The sequence below is a fragment of the Mytilus edulis genome, chromosome 13 (assembly GCF_963676685.1).
Source record: "Mytilus edulis chromosome 13, xbMytEdul2.2, whole genome shotgun sequence".
NCBI classification, from domain to species: Eukaryota; Metazoa; Mollusca; class Bivalvia; order Mytilida; family Mytilidae; genus Mytilus; species Mytilus edulis.
This window is the reverse complement of record NC_092356.1, coordinates 46,447,132-46,460,800: the sequence shown is the minus strand read 5'-3', so window position 1 is coordinate 46,460,800 and position 13,669 is coordinate 46,447,132. Positions and strand designations below refer to the sequence as shown.

General features: G+C 33.9%; 1 protein-coding gene across 1 annotated transcript; it reads right to left on the bottom strand.

The window, feature by feature from the left end:
- Positions 1 to 388: 388 nt before the first annotated feature.
- LOC139500354 (uncharacterized) lies at positions 389 to 790 on the bottom strand. The gene has a single exon (XM_071289099.1). The coding sequence runs from the start codon at positions 788 to 790 to the stop codon at positions 389 to 391; it is 402 nt and encodes a 133-aa protein (XP_071145200.1).
- Positions 791 to 13,669: the final 12,879 nt, after the last annotated feature.

Below are 13,669 nucleotides of genomic sequence, written 5' to 3'. Positions count from 1 at the left end.
AATGTCACACATAAAACTAACGGTTGAAGAAAATAAAGCTGATACCATGAAAGGATTCCTTTCCCAATTTTATTTAAAAAGATTATGAGTCTGAAATTGTTGGACATAAATTAGCAGAATTTTAATATTTAAAACTAATAAAAAAGTTGTTATGGTTTTTATTCCGGAACTGTTTGAAGTCGATATCAATTTATGTCTTTGGTTCTACTAACATGACTAACTATTTCATATTATCCAAGGTTCCCTGTGGAAAATTGAAAAAAAAATAGATAAGTAGATGTTAACTGACATTATTTATAGATTCTGGCATCCCAACATATCCGGAAACTGACATCCTAACATATCTAGATGCTGGCATCGCAAAATATCCGGATGCTGGCATCCCAAACTATCCGGATGCTGGCATTCCAATATATCCGAATGCTGGCATCCCAAAATATCCGAATGCTGGCATCCCAAAATATCCGGATGCTGGCATCCCAAAATATTCGGATGCTGGCATCCCAATATAGGCTGGATGATGGCATCCCAAAATATCGGAATGCTGGCATCTCAATATATCTGGATGCTGGCATCCCAAATATCTGGATGCTGGCATCCCAAAATATTCGGATGCTGGCATCCCAATATAGGCTGGATGATGGCATCCCAAAATATCGGAATGCTGGCATCTCAATATATCTGTATGCTGGCATCCCAAATATCTGGATGCTGGCATCCCAAAATATTCGGATGCTGGCATCCCAATATGTCTGGATGCTGGCAACCCAAAATATCTGGATGCTGTCATCCCAAAATATACTGTAAGGGGAGGATTTTTTTATTTGTTTTGTCTTGGAAAAATGAGACTATGATGAGTTTTTTCAGTGACCTGTCAAGAATAAAAAAGGCGGGATTGGTTTTAAAGAATGGAGAATAATGGACCAATACTTCAGAAAACTAACAAGAAAAAAATAAAGAATAGAGAAAATGGAGTGGTGCAAAATAAAGATTAAGAATAATGGACAAAACTATAAAGTCAAATGACATATGACGAAATAAAGAATACAGAAATGAAGAATATTGGTTAAAAAAATACTTAGGATACAAAGCCTTCAGATAGAGTGTCCAAAAAAATGATCCCTAAGTTCGGTTAGCAAAACTGAAATATGCAAAAAAAAAAAAACGCTAGTACAAACCGTCAGCCTCAGTGGCATAGCTAGGCCAACATAATGTGCACTCAATGCTGGGGACGGAAGTCATTCGGCGAGGGGTTATGGGACCGTTTAAGGTCCCCCGAAGCTCTGGAGTAAATGGTGCAATATTCTGCTTTTCCAGAAATTGCATAGGACTTAAAAATACCTCACAGAAATCTTATTTTCATGACTGAGTAACAAGTCAAACTTTTGAAAATGATTGAATTTGAAAAAAAAGTTTATTAAGAGAAAAGTAATTTCTAATGTGCAATGGGTTGAGCATGTTTAGATATTATTATTATATTGATCGATGTTTTGGGAGGCGACTTTCCTGATATGGAACTTGCGCCCTATTTACACTTATCGTGAATGTATTTGGAAAAATTCTTAGTGTTTCGTGTTTTTTCACTATTCGTGAGTTCTGAAATTGTGAGTTTTTTTTAAAGTCTTTAATGTATTGTGGTTTTACTTTTATTGATAGAGATCCCAAGCTTGTCTCATATGCATCTGTTTGAGAGAGGGCACAGCTTTGCAAACATATCAGAATATGGTTCCAGTCTAATCTACATTTTATTGAGTAATTGTACAGCTTCTCATTCACCTGATTGAGTCCTAGTACTTAAAAAGTATTTCGATAATTGATCCCATGTATAATTGTAGTAATGTTCATAATGGTCTGGTTTAAATAATGGACCTATTGATATGCAATAAGAATGGACGACTTAGTGTTCTGCTATAAGAATCAACATGATGCTTTGCTTTAAGAATGAACCTAGTGTATTGCTATACTAATGGACCTAGTCATTGGCTATGGAAATGGACCTAATACTATGCTATAAGAATGGACTTTCTTAGTGTTGTGCTATAAGAATGGACTTAACTTTATGCTTTAAAATTGGCTTTAATGTTTCACTTTAAATATGTACCTAGTGTTCTGCTATACAATTATTCCTAATGTTATGCTATTAAAATTGACCTAGTGTAAAGCTCTTATAATGTACCTAGTGTTCTGCTATACAATTAGACTTAATGCTTTGCTATAAAAATGTACCCATTGGTTCGCTATTAAGCTTTGAGTAAGAATACACCTTCACATACATCTGATTAAGAAGGGATACATCATATGAGTCTGTATGGCTTAGGGTGAAGCTTTCTCGTACATCTGCTAGAGATCCCTAGCTTGTCTCATATGCATCTGTTTGCGTAAGGGCATAGCTTTGCAAACATATCAGAATATGGTTCCAGTCTAATCTACATTTTATTGAGTAATTGTACAGCTTCTCATTCACCTGATTGAGTCCTAGTACTTAAAAAGTATTTCGATAATTGATCCCATGTATAATTGTAGTAATGTTCATAGTGGTCTGGTTTAAATAATGGACCTATTGATATGCAATAAGAATGGACGACTTAGTGTTCTGCTATAAGAATCAGCATAATGCTTTGCTTTAAGAATGAACCTAGTGTATTGCTATACTAATGGACCTAGTCATTGGCTATGGGAATGGACCTAATGCTATGCTATGAGTATGGACTTTCTTAGTGTTGTGCTATAAGAATGGACTTTACTTTATGCTTTAAAATTGGCTTTAATGTTTCACTCTAAATATGTACCTAGTGTTCTGCTATACAATTATTCCTAATGTTATGCTATTAAAATTGACCTAGTGTAAAGCTCTTATAATTTACCTAGTGTTCTGCTATACAATTAGACTTAATGCTTTGCTATAAGAATGGACCTAGTTTATTGCTATAAAAAATGTACCCATTGGTTTGCTATTAAGCTTTGAGTAAGAATACACCTGCTCATACATGTGATTAAGAAGGGATACATCATATGTGTCTGTATGGCTTAGGGTGGAGCTTTCTCGTACATCGGCTAGAGATCCCAAGCTTGACTCATATGCATCTGTTTGAGAGAGGGCACAGCTTTGCAAACATATCAGAATATGGTTCCAGTCTAATCTACATTTTATTGAGTAATTGTACAGCTTCTCATTCACCTGATTGAGTCCTAGTACTTAAAAAGTATTTCGATAATTGATCCCATGTATAATTGTAGTTGTGTTCATAGTGGTCTGGTTTAAATAATGGACCTATTGATATGCAATAAGAATGGACGACTTAGTGGTCTGCTATAAGAATCAGAATAATGTTTTGCTTTAAGAATGAACCTAGTGTATTGCTATACTAATGGACCTAGTCATTGGCTATGGGAATGGACCTAATGCTATGCTATAAGAATGGACTTTCTCAGTGTTGTGCTATAAGAATGGACTTAACTTTATGCTTTAAAATTGGCTTTAAAATTTCACTTTAAATATGTACCTAGTGTTCTGCTATACAATTATTCCTTATGTTATGCTATTAAAATTGACCTAGTGTAAAGCTCTTATAATGTACCTAGTGTTCTGCTATACAATTAGACTTAATGCTTTGCTATAAAAATGTACCCATTGGTTCGCTATTAAGCTTTGAGTAAGAATACACCTTCTCATACATGTGATTAAGAAGGGATACCTCATATGTGTCTGTATCGCTTAGGGTGAAGCTTTCTCATACATCTGCTAGAGATCCCAAGCTTGTCTCATATGCATCTGTTTGAGAAAGGGCACAGCTTTGCAAACATATCAGAATATGGTTCCAGTCTAATCTACATTTTATTGAGTAATTGTACAGCTTCTCATTCACCTGATTGAGTCCCAGTACTTAAAAAGTATTTCGATAATTGATCCCATGTATAATTGTAGTTGTGTTCATAGTGGTCTGGTTTAAATAATGGACCTATTGATATGCAATAAGAATGGACGACTTAGTGGTCTGCTATAAAAATCAGCATAATGCTTTGCTTTAAGAATGAACCTAGTGTATTGCTATACTAATGGACCTAGTCATTGGCTATGGGAATGGACCTAATACTATGCTATAAGAATGGACTTTCTTAGTGTTGTGCTATAAGAATGGACTTAACTTTATGCTTTAAAATTGGCTTTAATGTTTCACTTTAAATATGTACCTAGTGTTCTGCTATACAATTATTCCTAATGTTATGCTATTAAAATTGACCTAGTGTAAAGCTCTTATAATGTACCTAGTGTTCTGCTATACAATTAGACTTAATGCTTTGCTATAAAAATGTACCCATTGGTTCGCTATTAAGCTTTGAGTAAGAATACACCTTCTCATACATGTGATTAAGAAGGGATACATCATATGTGTCTGTATGGCTTAGGGTGAAGCTTTCTCATACATCTGCTAGAGATCCCAAGCTTGTCTCATATGCATCTGTTTGAGTAAGGGCACAGCTTTGCAAACATATCAGAATATGGTTCCAGTCTAATCTACATTTTATTGAGTAATTGTACAGCTTCTCATTCACCTGATTGAGTCCTAGTACTTAAAAAGTATTTCGATAATTGATCCCATGTATAATTGTAGTAATGGTCATAGTGGTCTGGTTTAAATAATGGACCTATTGATATGCAATAAGAATGGACGACTCAGTGTTCTGCTATAAGAATCAGCATAATGCTTTGCTTTAAGAATGAACCTAGTGTATTGCTATACTAATGGACCTAGTCATTGTCTATGGGAATGGACCTAATACTATGCTATAAGAATGGACTTTCTTAGTGTTGTGCTATAAGAATGGACTGAACTTTATGCTTTAAAATTGGCTTTAATGTTTCACTCTAAATATGTACCTAGTGTTCTGCTATACAATTATTCCTAATGTTATGCTATTAAAATTGACCTAGTGTAAAGCTCTTATAATGTACCTAGTGTTCTGCTATACAATTAGACTTCATGCTTTGCTATAAGAATGGACCTAGTTTATTGCTATAAAAATGTACCCATTGGTTCGCTATTAAGCTTTGAGTAAGAATACACCTTCTCATACATGTGATTAAGAAGGAATACATCATATGTGTCTGTATGGCTTAGGGTGAAGCTTTCTCATACATCTGCTAGAGATCCCAAGCTTGTCTCATATGCATCTGTTTGAGTAAGGGCACAGCTTTGCAAACATATCAGAATATGGTTCCAGTCTAATCTACATTTTATTGAGTAATTGTACAGCTTCTCATTCACCTGAATGAGTCCTAGTACTTAAAAAGTATTTCGATAATTGATCCCATGTATAATTGTAGTAATGTTCATAGTGGTTTGGTTTAAATAATGGACATATTGATATGCAATAAGAATGGACGACTTAGTGTTCTGCTATAAGAATCAGCATAATGCTTTGCTTTAAGAATGAACCTAGTGTATTGCTATACTAATGGACCTAGTCATTGGCTATGGGAATGGACCTAATACTATGCTTTAAGAATGGACTTTCTTAGTGTTGTGCTATAAGAATGGACTTAACTTTATGCTTTTAATAGGCTTTAATGTTTCACTTTAAATATGTACCTAGTGTTCTGCTATACAATTATTCCTAATGTTATGCTATTAAAATTGACCTAGTGTAAAGCTCTTATAATGTACCTAGTGTTCTGCTATACAATTAGACTTAATGCTTTGCTATAAAAATGTACCCATTGGTTCGCTATTAAGCTTTGAGTAGGAATACACCTTCTCATACATGTGATTAAGAAGGGATACATCATATGTGTCTGTATGGCTTAGGGTGAAGCTTTCTCATACATCTGCTAGAGATCTCAAGCTTGTCTCATATGCATCTGTTTGAGTAAGGGCACAGCTTTGCAAACATATCAGAATATGGTTCCAGTGTAATCTACATTTTATTGAGTAATTGTACAGCTTCTCATTCACCTGATGGAGTCCTAGTACTTAACAAGTATTTCGATAATTGATCCCATGTATAATTGTAGTAATGTTCATGGTGGTCTGGTTTAAATAATGGACATATTGATATGCAATAAGAATGGACGACTTAGTGTTCTGCTATAAGAATCAACATAATGCTTTGCTTTAAGAATGAACCTAGTGTATTGCTATACTAATGGACCTAGTCATTGGCTATGGAAATGGACCTAATGCTATGCTATAAGAATGGACTTTCTTAGTGCTGTGCTATAAGAATGGACTTAACTTTATGCTTTAAAATTGGCTTTAATGTTTCACTCTAAATATGTACCTAGTGTTCTGCTATACAATTATTCCTAATGTTATGCTATTAAAATTGACCTAGTGTAAAGCTCTTATAATGTACCTAGTGTTCTGCTATACAATTAGACTTAATGCATTGCTATAAGAATGGACCTAGTTTATTGCTATAAAAATGTACCCATTGGTTCGCTATTAAGCTTTGAGTAAGAATACACCTGCTCATACATGTGATTAAGAAGGGATACATCATATGTGTCTGTATGGTTTAGGGTGGAGCTTTCTCATACATCTGCTAGAGATCCCAAGCTTGACTCATATGCATCTGTTTGAGAGAGGGCACAGCTTTGCAAACATATCAGAATATGGTTCCAGTCTAATCTACATTTTATTGAGTAATTGTACAGCTTCTCATTCACCTGATTGAGTCCTAGTACTTAAAAAGTATTTCGATAATTGATCCCATGTATAATTGTAGTTGTGTTCATAGTGGTCTGGTTTAAATAATGGACCTATTGATATGCAATAAGAATGGACGACTTAGTGGTCTGCTATAAGAATCAGCATAATGCTTTGCTTTAAGAATGAACCTAGTGTATTGCTATACTAATGGACCTAGTCATTGGCTATGGGAATGGACCTAATACTATGCTATAAGAATGGACTTTCTTAGTGTTGTGCTATAAGAATGGACTTAACTTTATGCTTTAAAATTGGCTTTAATGTTTCACTCTAAATATGTACCTAGTGTTCTGCTATACAATTATTCCTAATGTTATGCTATTAAAATTGACCTAGTGTAAAGCTCTTATAATGTACCTAGTGTTCTGCTATACAATTAGACTTAATGCATTGCTATAAGAATGGACCTAGTTTATTGCTATAAAAAATGTACCCATTGGTTCGCTATTAAGCTTTGAGTAAGAATACACCTGCTCATACATGTGATTAAGAAGGAATACATCATATGTGTCTGTATGGTTTAGGGTGGAGCTTTCTCATACATCTGCTAGAGATCCCAAGCTTGACTCATATGCATCTGTTTGAGAGAGGGCACAGCTTTGCAAACATATCAGAATATGGTTCCAGTCTAATCTACATTTTATTGAGTAATTGTACAGCTTCTCATTCACCTGATTGAGTCCTAGTACTTAAAAAGTATTTCGATAATTGATCCCATGTATAATTGTAGTTGTGTTCATAGTGGTCTGGTTTAAATAATGGACCTATTGATATGCAATAAGAATGGACGACTTAGTGGTCTGCTATAAGAATCAGCATAATGCTTTGCTTTAAGAATGAACCTAGTGTATTGCTATACTAATGGACCTAGTCATTGGCTATGGGAATGGACCTAATACTATGCTATAAGAATGGACTTTCTTAGTGTTGTGCTATAAGAATGGACTTAACTTTATGCTTTAAAATTGGCTTTAATGTTTCACTCTAAATATGTACCTAGTGTTCTGCTATACAATTATTCCTAATGTTATGCTATTAAAATTGACCTAGTGTAAAGCTCTTATAATGTACCTAGTGTTCTGCTATACAATTAGACTTAATGCATTGCTATAAGAATGGACCTAGTTTATTGCTATAAAAAATGTACCCATTGGTTCGCTATTAAGCTTTGAGTAAGAATACACCTGCTCATACATGTGATTAAGAAGGGATACATCATATGTGTCTGTATGGTTAAGGGTGGAGCTTTCTCATACATCTGCTAGAGATCCCAAGCTTGACTCATATGCATCTGTTTGAGAGAGGGCACAGCTTTGCAAACATATCAGAATATGGTTCCAGTCTAATCTACATTTTATTGAGTAATTGTACAGCTTCTCATTCACCTGATTGAGTCCTAGTACTTAAAAAGTATTTCGATAATTGATCCCATGTATAATTGTAGTTGTGTTCATAGTGGTCTGGTTTAAATAATGGACCTATTGATATGCAATAAGAATGGACGACTTAGTGGTCTGCTATAAGAATCAGCATAATGCTTTGCTTTAAGAATGAACCTTGTGTATTGCTATACTAATGGACCTAGTCATTGGCTATGGGAATGGACCTAATACTATGCTATAAGAATGGACTTTCTTAGTGTTGTGCTATAAGAATGGACTTAACTTTATGCTTTAAAATTGGCTTTAATGTTTCACTCTAAATATGTACCTAGTGTTCTGCTATACAATTATTCCTAATGTTATGCTATTAAAATTGACCTAGTGTAAAGCTCTTATAATGTACCTAGTGTTCTGCTATACAATTAGACTTCATGCTTTGCTATAAGAATGGACCGTTTATTGCTATAAAAATGTACCCATTGGTTCGCTATTAAGCTTTGAGTAAGAATACACCTTCTCATACATGTGATTAAGAAGGGATGCATCATATGTGTCTGTATGGCTTAGGGTGGAGCTTTCTCATACATCTGCTAGAGATCCCAAGCTTGTCTCATATGCATCTGTTTGAGAAAGGGCACAGCTTTGCAAACATATCAGAATATGGTTCCAGTCTAATCTACATTTTATTGAGTAATTGTACAGCTTCTCATTCACCTGATTGAGTCCTAGTACTTAAAAAGTATTTCGATAATTGATCCCATGTATAATTGTAGTAATGTTCATGGTGGTCTGGTTTAAATAATGGACATATTGATATGCAATAAGAATGGACGACTTAGTGTTCTGCTATAAGAATCAACATAATGCTTTGCTTTAAGAATGAACCTAGTGTATTGCTATACTAATGGATCTAGTCATTGGCTATGGAAATGGACCTAATGCTATGCTATAAGAATGGACTTTCTTAGTGCTGTGCTATAAGAATGGACTTAACTTTATGCTTTAAAATTGGCTTTAATGTTTCACTCTAAATATGTACCTAGTGTTCTGCTATACAATTATTCCTAATGTTATGCTATTAAAATTGACCTAGTGTAAAGCTCTTATAATGTACCTAGTGTTCTGCTATACAATTAGACTTAATGCATTGCTATAAGAATGGACCTAGTTTATTGCTATAAAAAATGTACCCATTGGTTCGCTATTAAGCTTTGAGTAAGAATACACCTGCTCATACATGTGATTAAGAAGGGATACATCATATGTGTCTGTATGGTTTAGGGTGGAGCTTTCTCATACATCTGCTAGAGATCCCAAGCTTGACTCATATGCATCTGTTTGAGAGAGGGCACAGCTTTGCAAACATATCAGAATATGGTTCCAGTCTAATCTACATTTTATTGAGTAATTGTACAGCTTCTCATTCACCTGATTGAGTCCTAGTACTTAAAAAGTATTTCGATAATTGATCCCATGTATAATTGTAGTTGTGTTCATAGTGGTCTGGTTTAAATAATGGACCTATTGATATGCAATAAGAATGGACGACTTAGTGGTCTGCTATAAGAATCAGCATAATGCTTTGCTTTAAGAATGAACCTAGTGTATTGCTATACTAATGGACCTAGTCATTGGCTATGGGAATGGACCTAATACTATGCTATAAGAATGGACTTTCTTAGTGTTGTGCTATAAGAATGGACTTAACTTTATGCTTTAAAATTGGCTTTAATGTTTCACTCTAAATATGTACCTAGTGTTCTGCTATACAATTATTCCTAATGTTATGCTATTAAAATTGACCTAGTGTAAAGCTCTTATAATGTACCTAGTGTTCTGCTATACAATTAGACTTCATGCTTTGCTATAAGAATGGACCTAGTTTATTGCTATAAAAATGTACCCATTGGTTCGCTATTAAGCTTTGAGTAAGAATACACCTTCTCATACATGTGATTAAGAAGGGATGCATCATATGTGTCTGTATGGCTTAGGGTGGAGCTTTCTCATACATCTGCTAGAGATCCCAAGCTTGTCTCATATGCATCTGTTTGAGAAAGGGCACAGCTTTGCAAACATATCAGAATATGGTTCCAGTCTAATCTACATTTTATTGAGTAATTGTACAGCTTCTCATTCACCTGATTGAGTCCTAGTACTTAAAAAGTATTTCGATAATTGATCCCATGTATAATTGTAGTAATGTTCATGGTGGTCTGGTTTAAATAATGGACATATTGATATGCAATAAGAATGGACGACTTAGTGTTCTGCTATAAGAATCAACATAATGCTTTGCTTTAAGAATGAACCTAGTGTATTGCTATACTAATGGACCTAGTCATTGGCTATGGAAATGGACCTAATGCTATTCTATAAGAATGGACTTTCTTAGTGCTGTGCTATAAGAATGGACTTAACTTTATGCTTTAAAATTGGCTTTAATGTTTCACTCTAAATATGTACCTAGTGTTCTGCTATACAATTATTCCTAATGTTATGCTATTAAAATTGACCTAGTGTAAAGCTCTTATAATGTACCTAGTGTTCTGCTATACAATTAGACTTAATGCATTGCTATAAGAATGGACCTAGTTTATTGCTATAAAAAATGTACCCATTGGTTCGCTATTAAGCTTTGAGTAAGAATACACCTGCTCATACATGTGATTAAGAAGGGATACATCATATGTGTCTGTATGGTTTAGGGTGGAGCTTTCTCATACATCTGCTAGAGATCCCAAGCTTGACTCATATGCATCTGTTTGAGAGAGGGCACAGCTTTGCAAACATATCAGAATATGGTTCCAGTCTAATTTACATTTTAGTGAGTAATTGTACAGCTTCTCATTCACCTGATTGAGTCCTAGTACTTAAAAAGTATTTCGATAATTGATCCCATGTATAATTGTAGTAATGTTCATAGTGGTCTGGTTTAAATAATAGACCTATTGATATGCAATAAGAATGGACGACTTAGTGTTCTGCTATAAGAATCAGCATAATGCTTTGCTTTAAGAATGAACCTAGTGTATTGCTATTCTATTGGACCTAGTCTTTGGCTATGGAAATGGACTTAATGCTATGCTATAAGAATGGACTTTCTTAGTGTTGTGCTATAAGAATGGACTTAACTTTATGCTTTAAAATTGGCTTAAATGTTTCACTCTAAATATGTACCTAGTTTTCTGCTATACAATTATTCCTAATGTTATGCTATTAAAATTGACCTAGTGTAAAGCTCTTATAATGTACCTAGTGTTCTGCTATACAATTAGACTTAATGCTTTGCTATAAGAATGGACCTAGTTTATTGCTATCAAATGTACCCATTAGTTTGTTATTAAAACATTCACCTGATTGAGTCCTATTACTTAAAAAGTATTTCGATAATTGATCCCATGTATAATTGTAGTAATGTTCATAGTGGTCTGGTTTAAATAATGGACCTATTGATATGCAATAAGAATGGACGACTTAGTGTTCGGCTATAAGAATCAGCATAATGCTTTGCTTTAAGAATGAACCTAGTGTATTGCTATACTAATGGACCTAGTCATTGGCTATGGGAATGGACCTAATGCTATGCTATAAGAATGGACTTAACTTTATGCTTTAAAATTGGCTTGAGTGTTTCACTCTAAATATTTACCTAGTGTTCTGCTATACAATTATTCCTAATGTTATGCTATTAAAATTGACCTAGTGTAAAGTTCTTATAATGTACCTAGTGCTCTGCTATAAAATTGGACTTAATGCTTTGCTATAAGAAGGTCCGAGGAGGTCGTGGTGCATTTCTTTTAGAACATAAATGAATATTAAAAAAATCCCACCTGCGCTTTCTCAATGAAATTGTTACAGTGTGTTGTACTACTTTTGGGACAAATTATATCAAAATTATAGAAAACTTTATCGGCTCTAACTCAAAATATGGACAATTTTATGTTTAGGGCGTCTTGAAATCTTTTGACAGCTTCCGAAGTGCTAATTTTTAACCTTTTTTTTAGCTGTACCAAATCACTACTTTCCTTTAAAATTCTGGACCCAAATTTACTGTGTAATTTCACCCCCCCCCTACTTGCAATTTGAGGCATAAAACATGGAGAAATAAATTTGGAAGGGGTATAAAAACATTGGCAAGTAACCTTCTCATACATGTGATTAAGAAGGGATACGTCAGCATAAATATGAAGCTAGTGTATTGCTGTTATAATATATCTAGTGGTCTGCTATTTAGAATGAACCTAATTATATGCTATAAGAATAAAACTAGTGTATTGTTTTACTAATATACCTAGTGTATGGTTTTGATAATGTACTTAGTGTTCTGGTATCATACATTGAGTAACAATTTACCTTCACATATAAGTGATTGAGAATATATGCATTATATTTGTCAATATGGCTTAGGGTACAGCTTTTCATACATCATTACCAATGAGGCTATTCTCCACTAGAGACCAAATGATGACGTTAAAAATAGTTTACTGTACAGCTTTGAAAAATGAGACAAACCTAAACCAAAAGACCTTGAAATAACAGATGTAAAATAATAAAGCTATTTTAAATAATGGAATAAATGTAAAATCCAATGGATCTATGCAGAATCTCATGGGAATATCCAGAATCCAATAAGAATATGCAAAATCAAATGTTTGTTTTAATTCAAATTCCATATCAACTTTACAGTGTAGAGAATTAAGACTATGTATTTAATGAATCCTAATTTATTGTGCACGAAAAGGCAGCGACGGATTGCAAGTGAGTGGTTTGCAAACTAAAGTGTCCAGTGCAAAACCACAAAAACAAGACATATGAATGTGGGTCAAGGTCAAATGAAACCGGCCAGATAGATACGATACAATATTTCCATATACCAAATATGGTTGCATAATTGCTTAAGTATCTGAGATATATAACACAAACATGTGACATGTCATCATGTTATTCAAATTAAAGGATTGTATTTCATTGACTACAAATAAAATCATTCAAACATTTTTATCAGAGTTTAATCTACATTACTAGTAACTATTTTATAAACTTATAACAGTTAACTCGCATACATAATTGATTTTAACATACACATAACTGTATATCTATAATTTGAACTCCATTGGATTTTATTTTGTTCCATGGAATTTGATTTGTGCCATCCATGGATTTTTATTCGACGCATATAATTTATTTGTCCCATGGTTTTTTTTCTGTTCATGAGATAAATCAAATCCCATGGGACTACAAATATCACTTTTCCATGATATCGTATGGGATGATGTAAATTCAAATGGAATTATACAAAATCCCATGTTTTTTTAAAACAAATTCCATATCAACTGTTTAGTCTAGAGATTTAAAACTTCGTGTTTAATGAATCCCATTTTATTGTGCACATTTTGGTTATTTATATAATCCCGTATATTTAAGTAAGGGCGGCGGCGGATTTGCAAATGATTATTTTGCAAATAAGAGTGTCCAGTGTAATATAAAACCACATAGACAAAACATTGTTCAATGAAATGTGAAATAGAGGTCAAGGTCAAATGAAACTGGCCAGATAAATACGATACAATATTG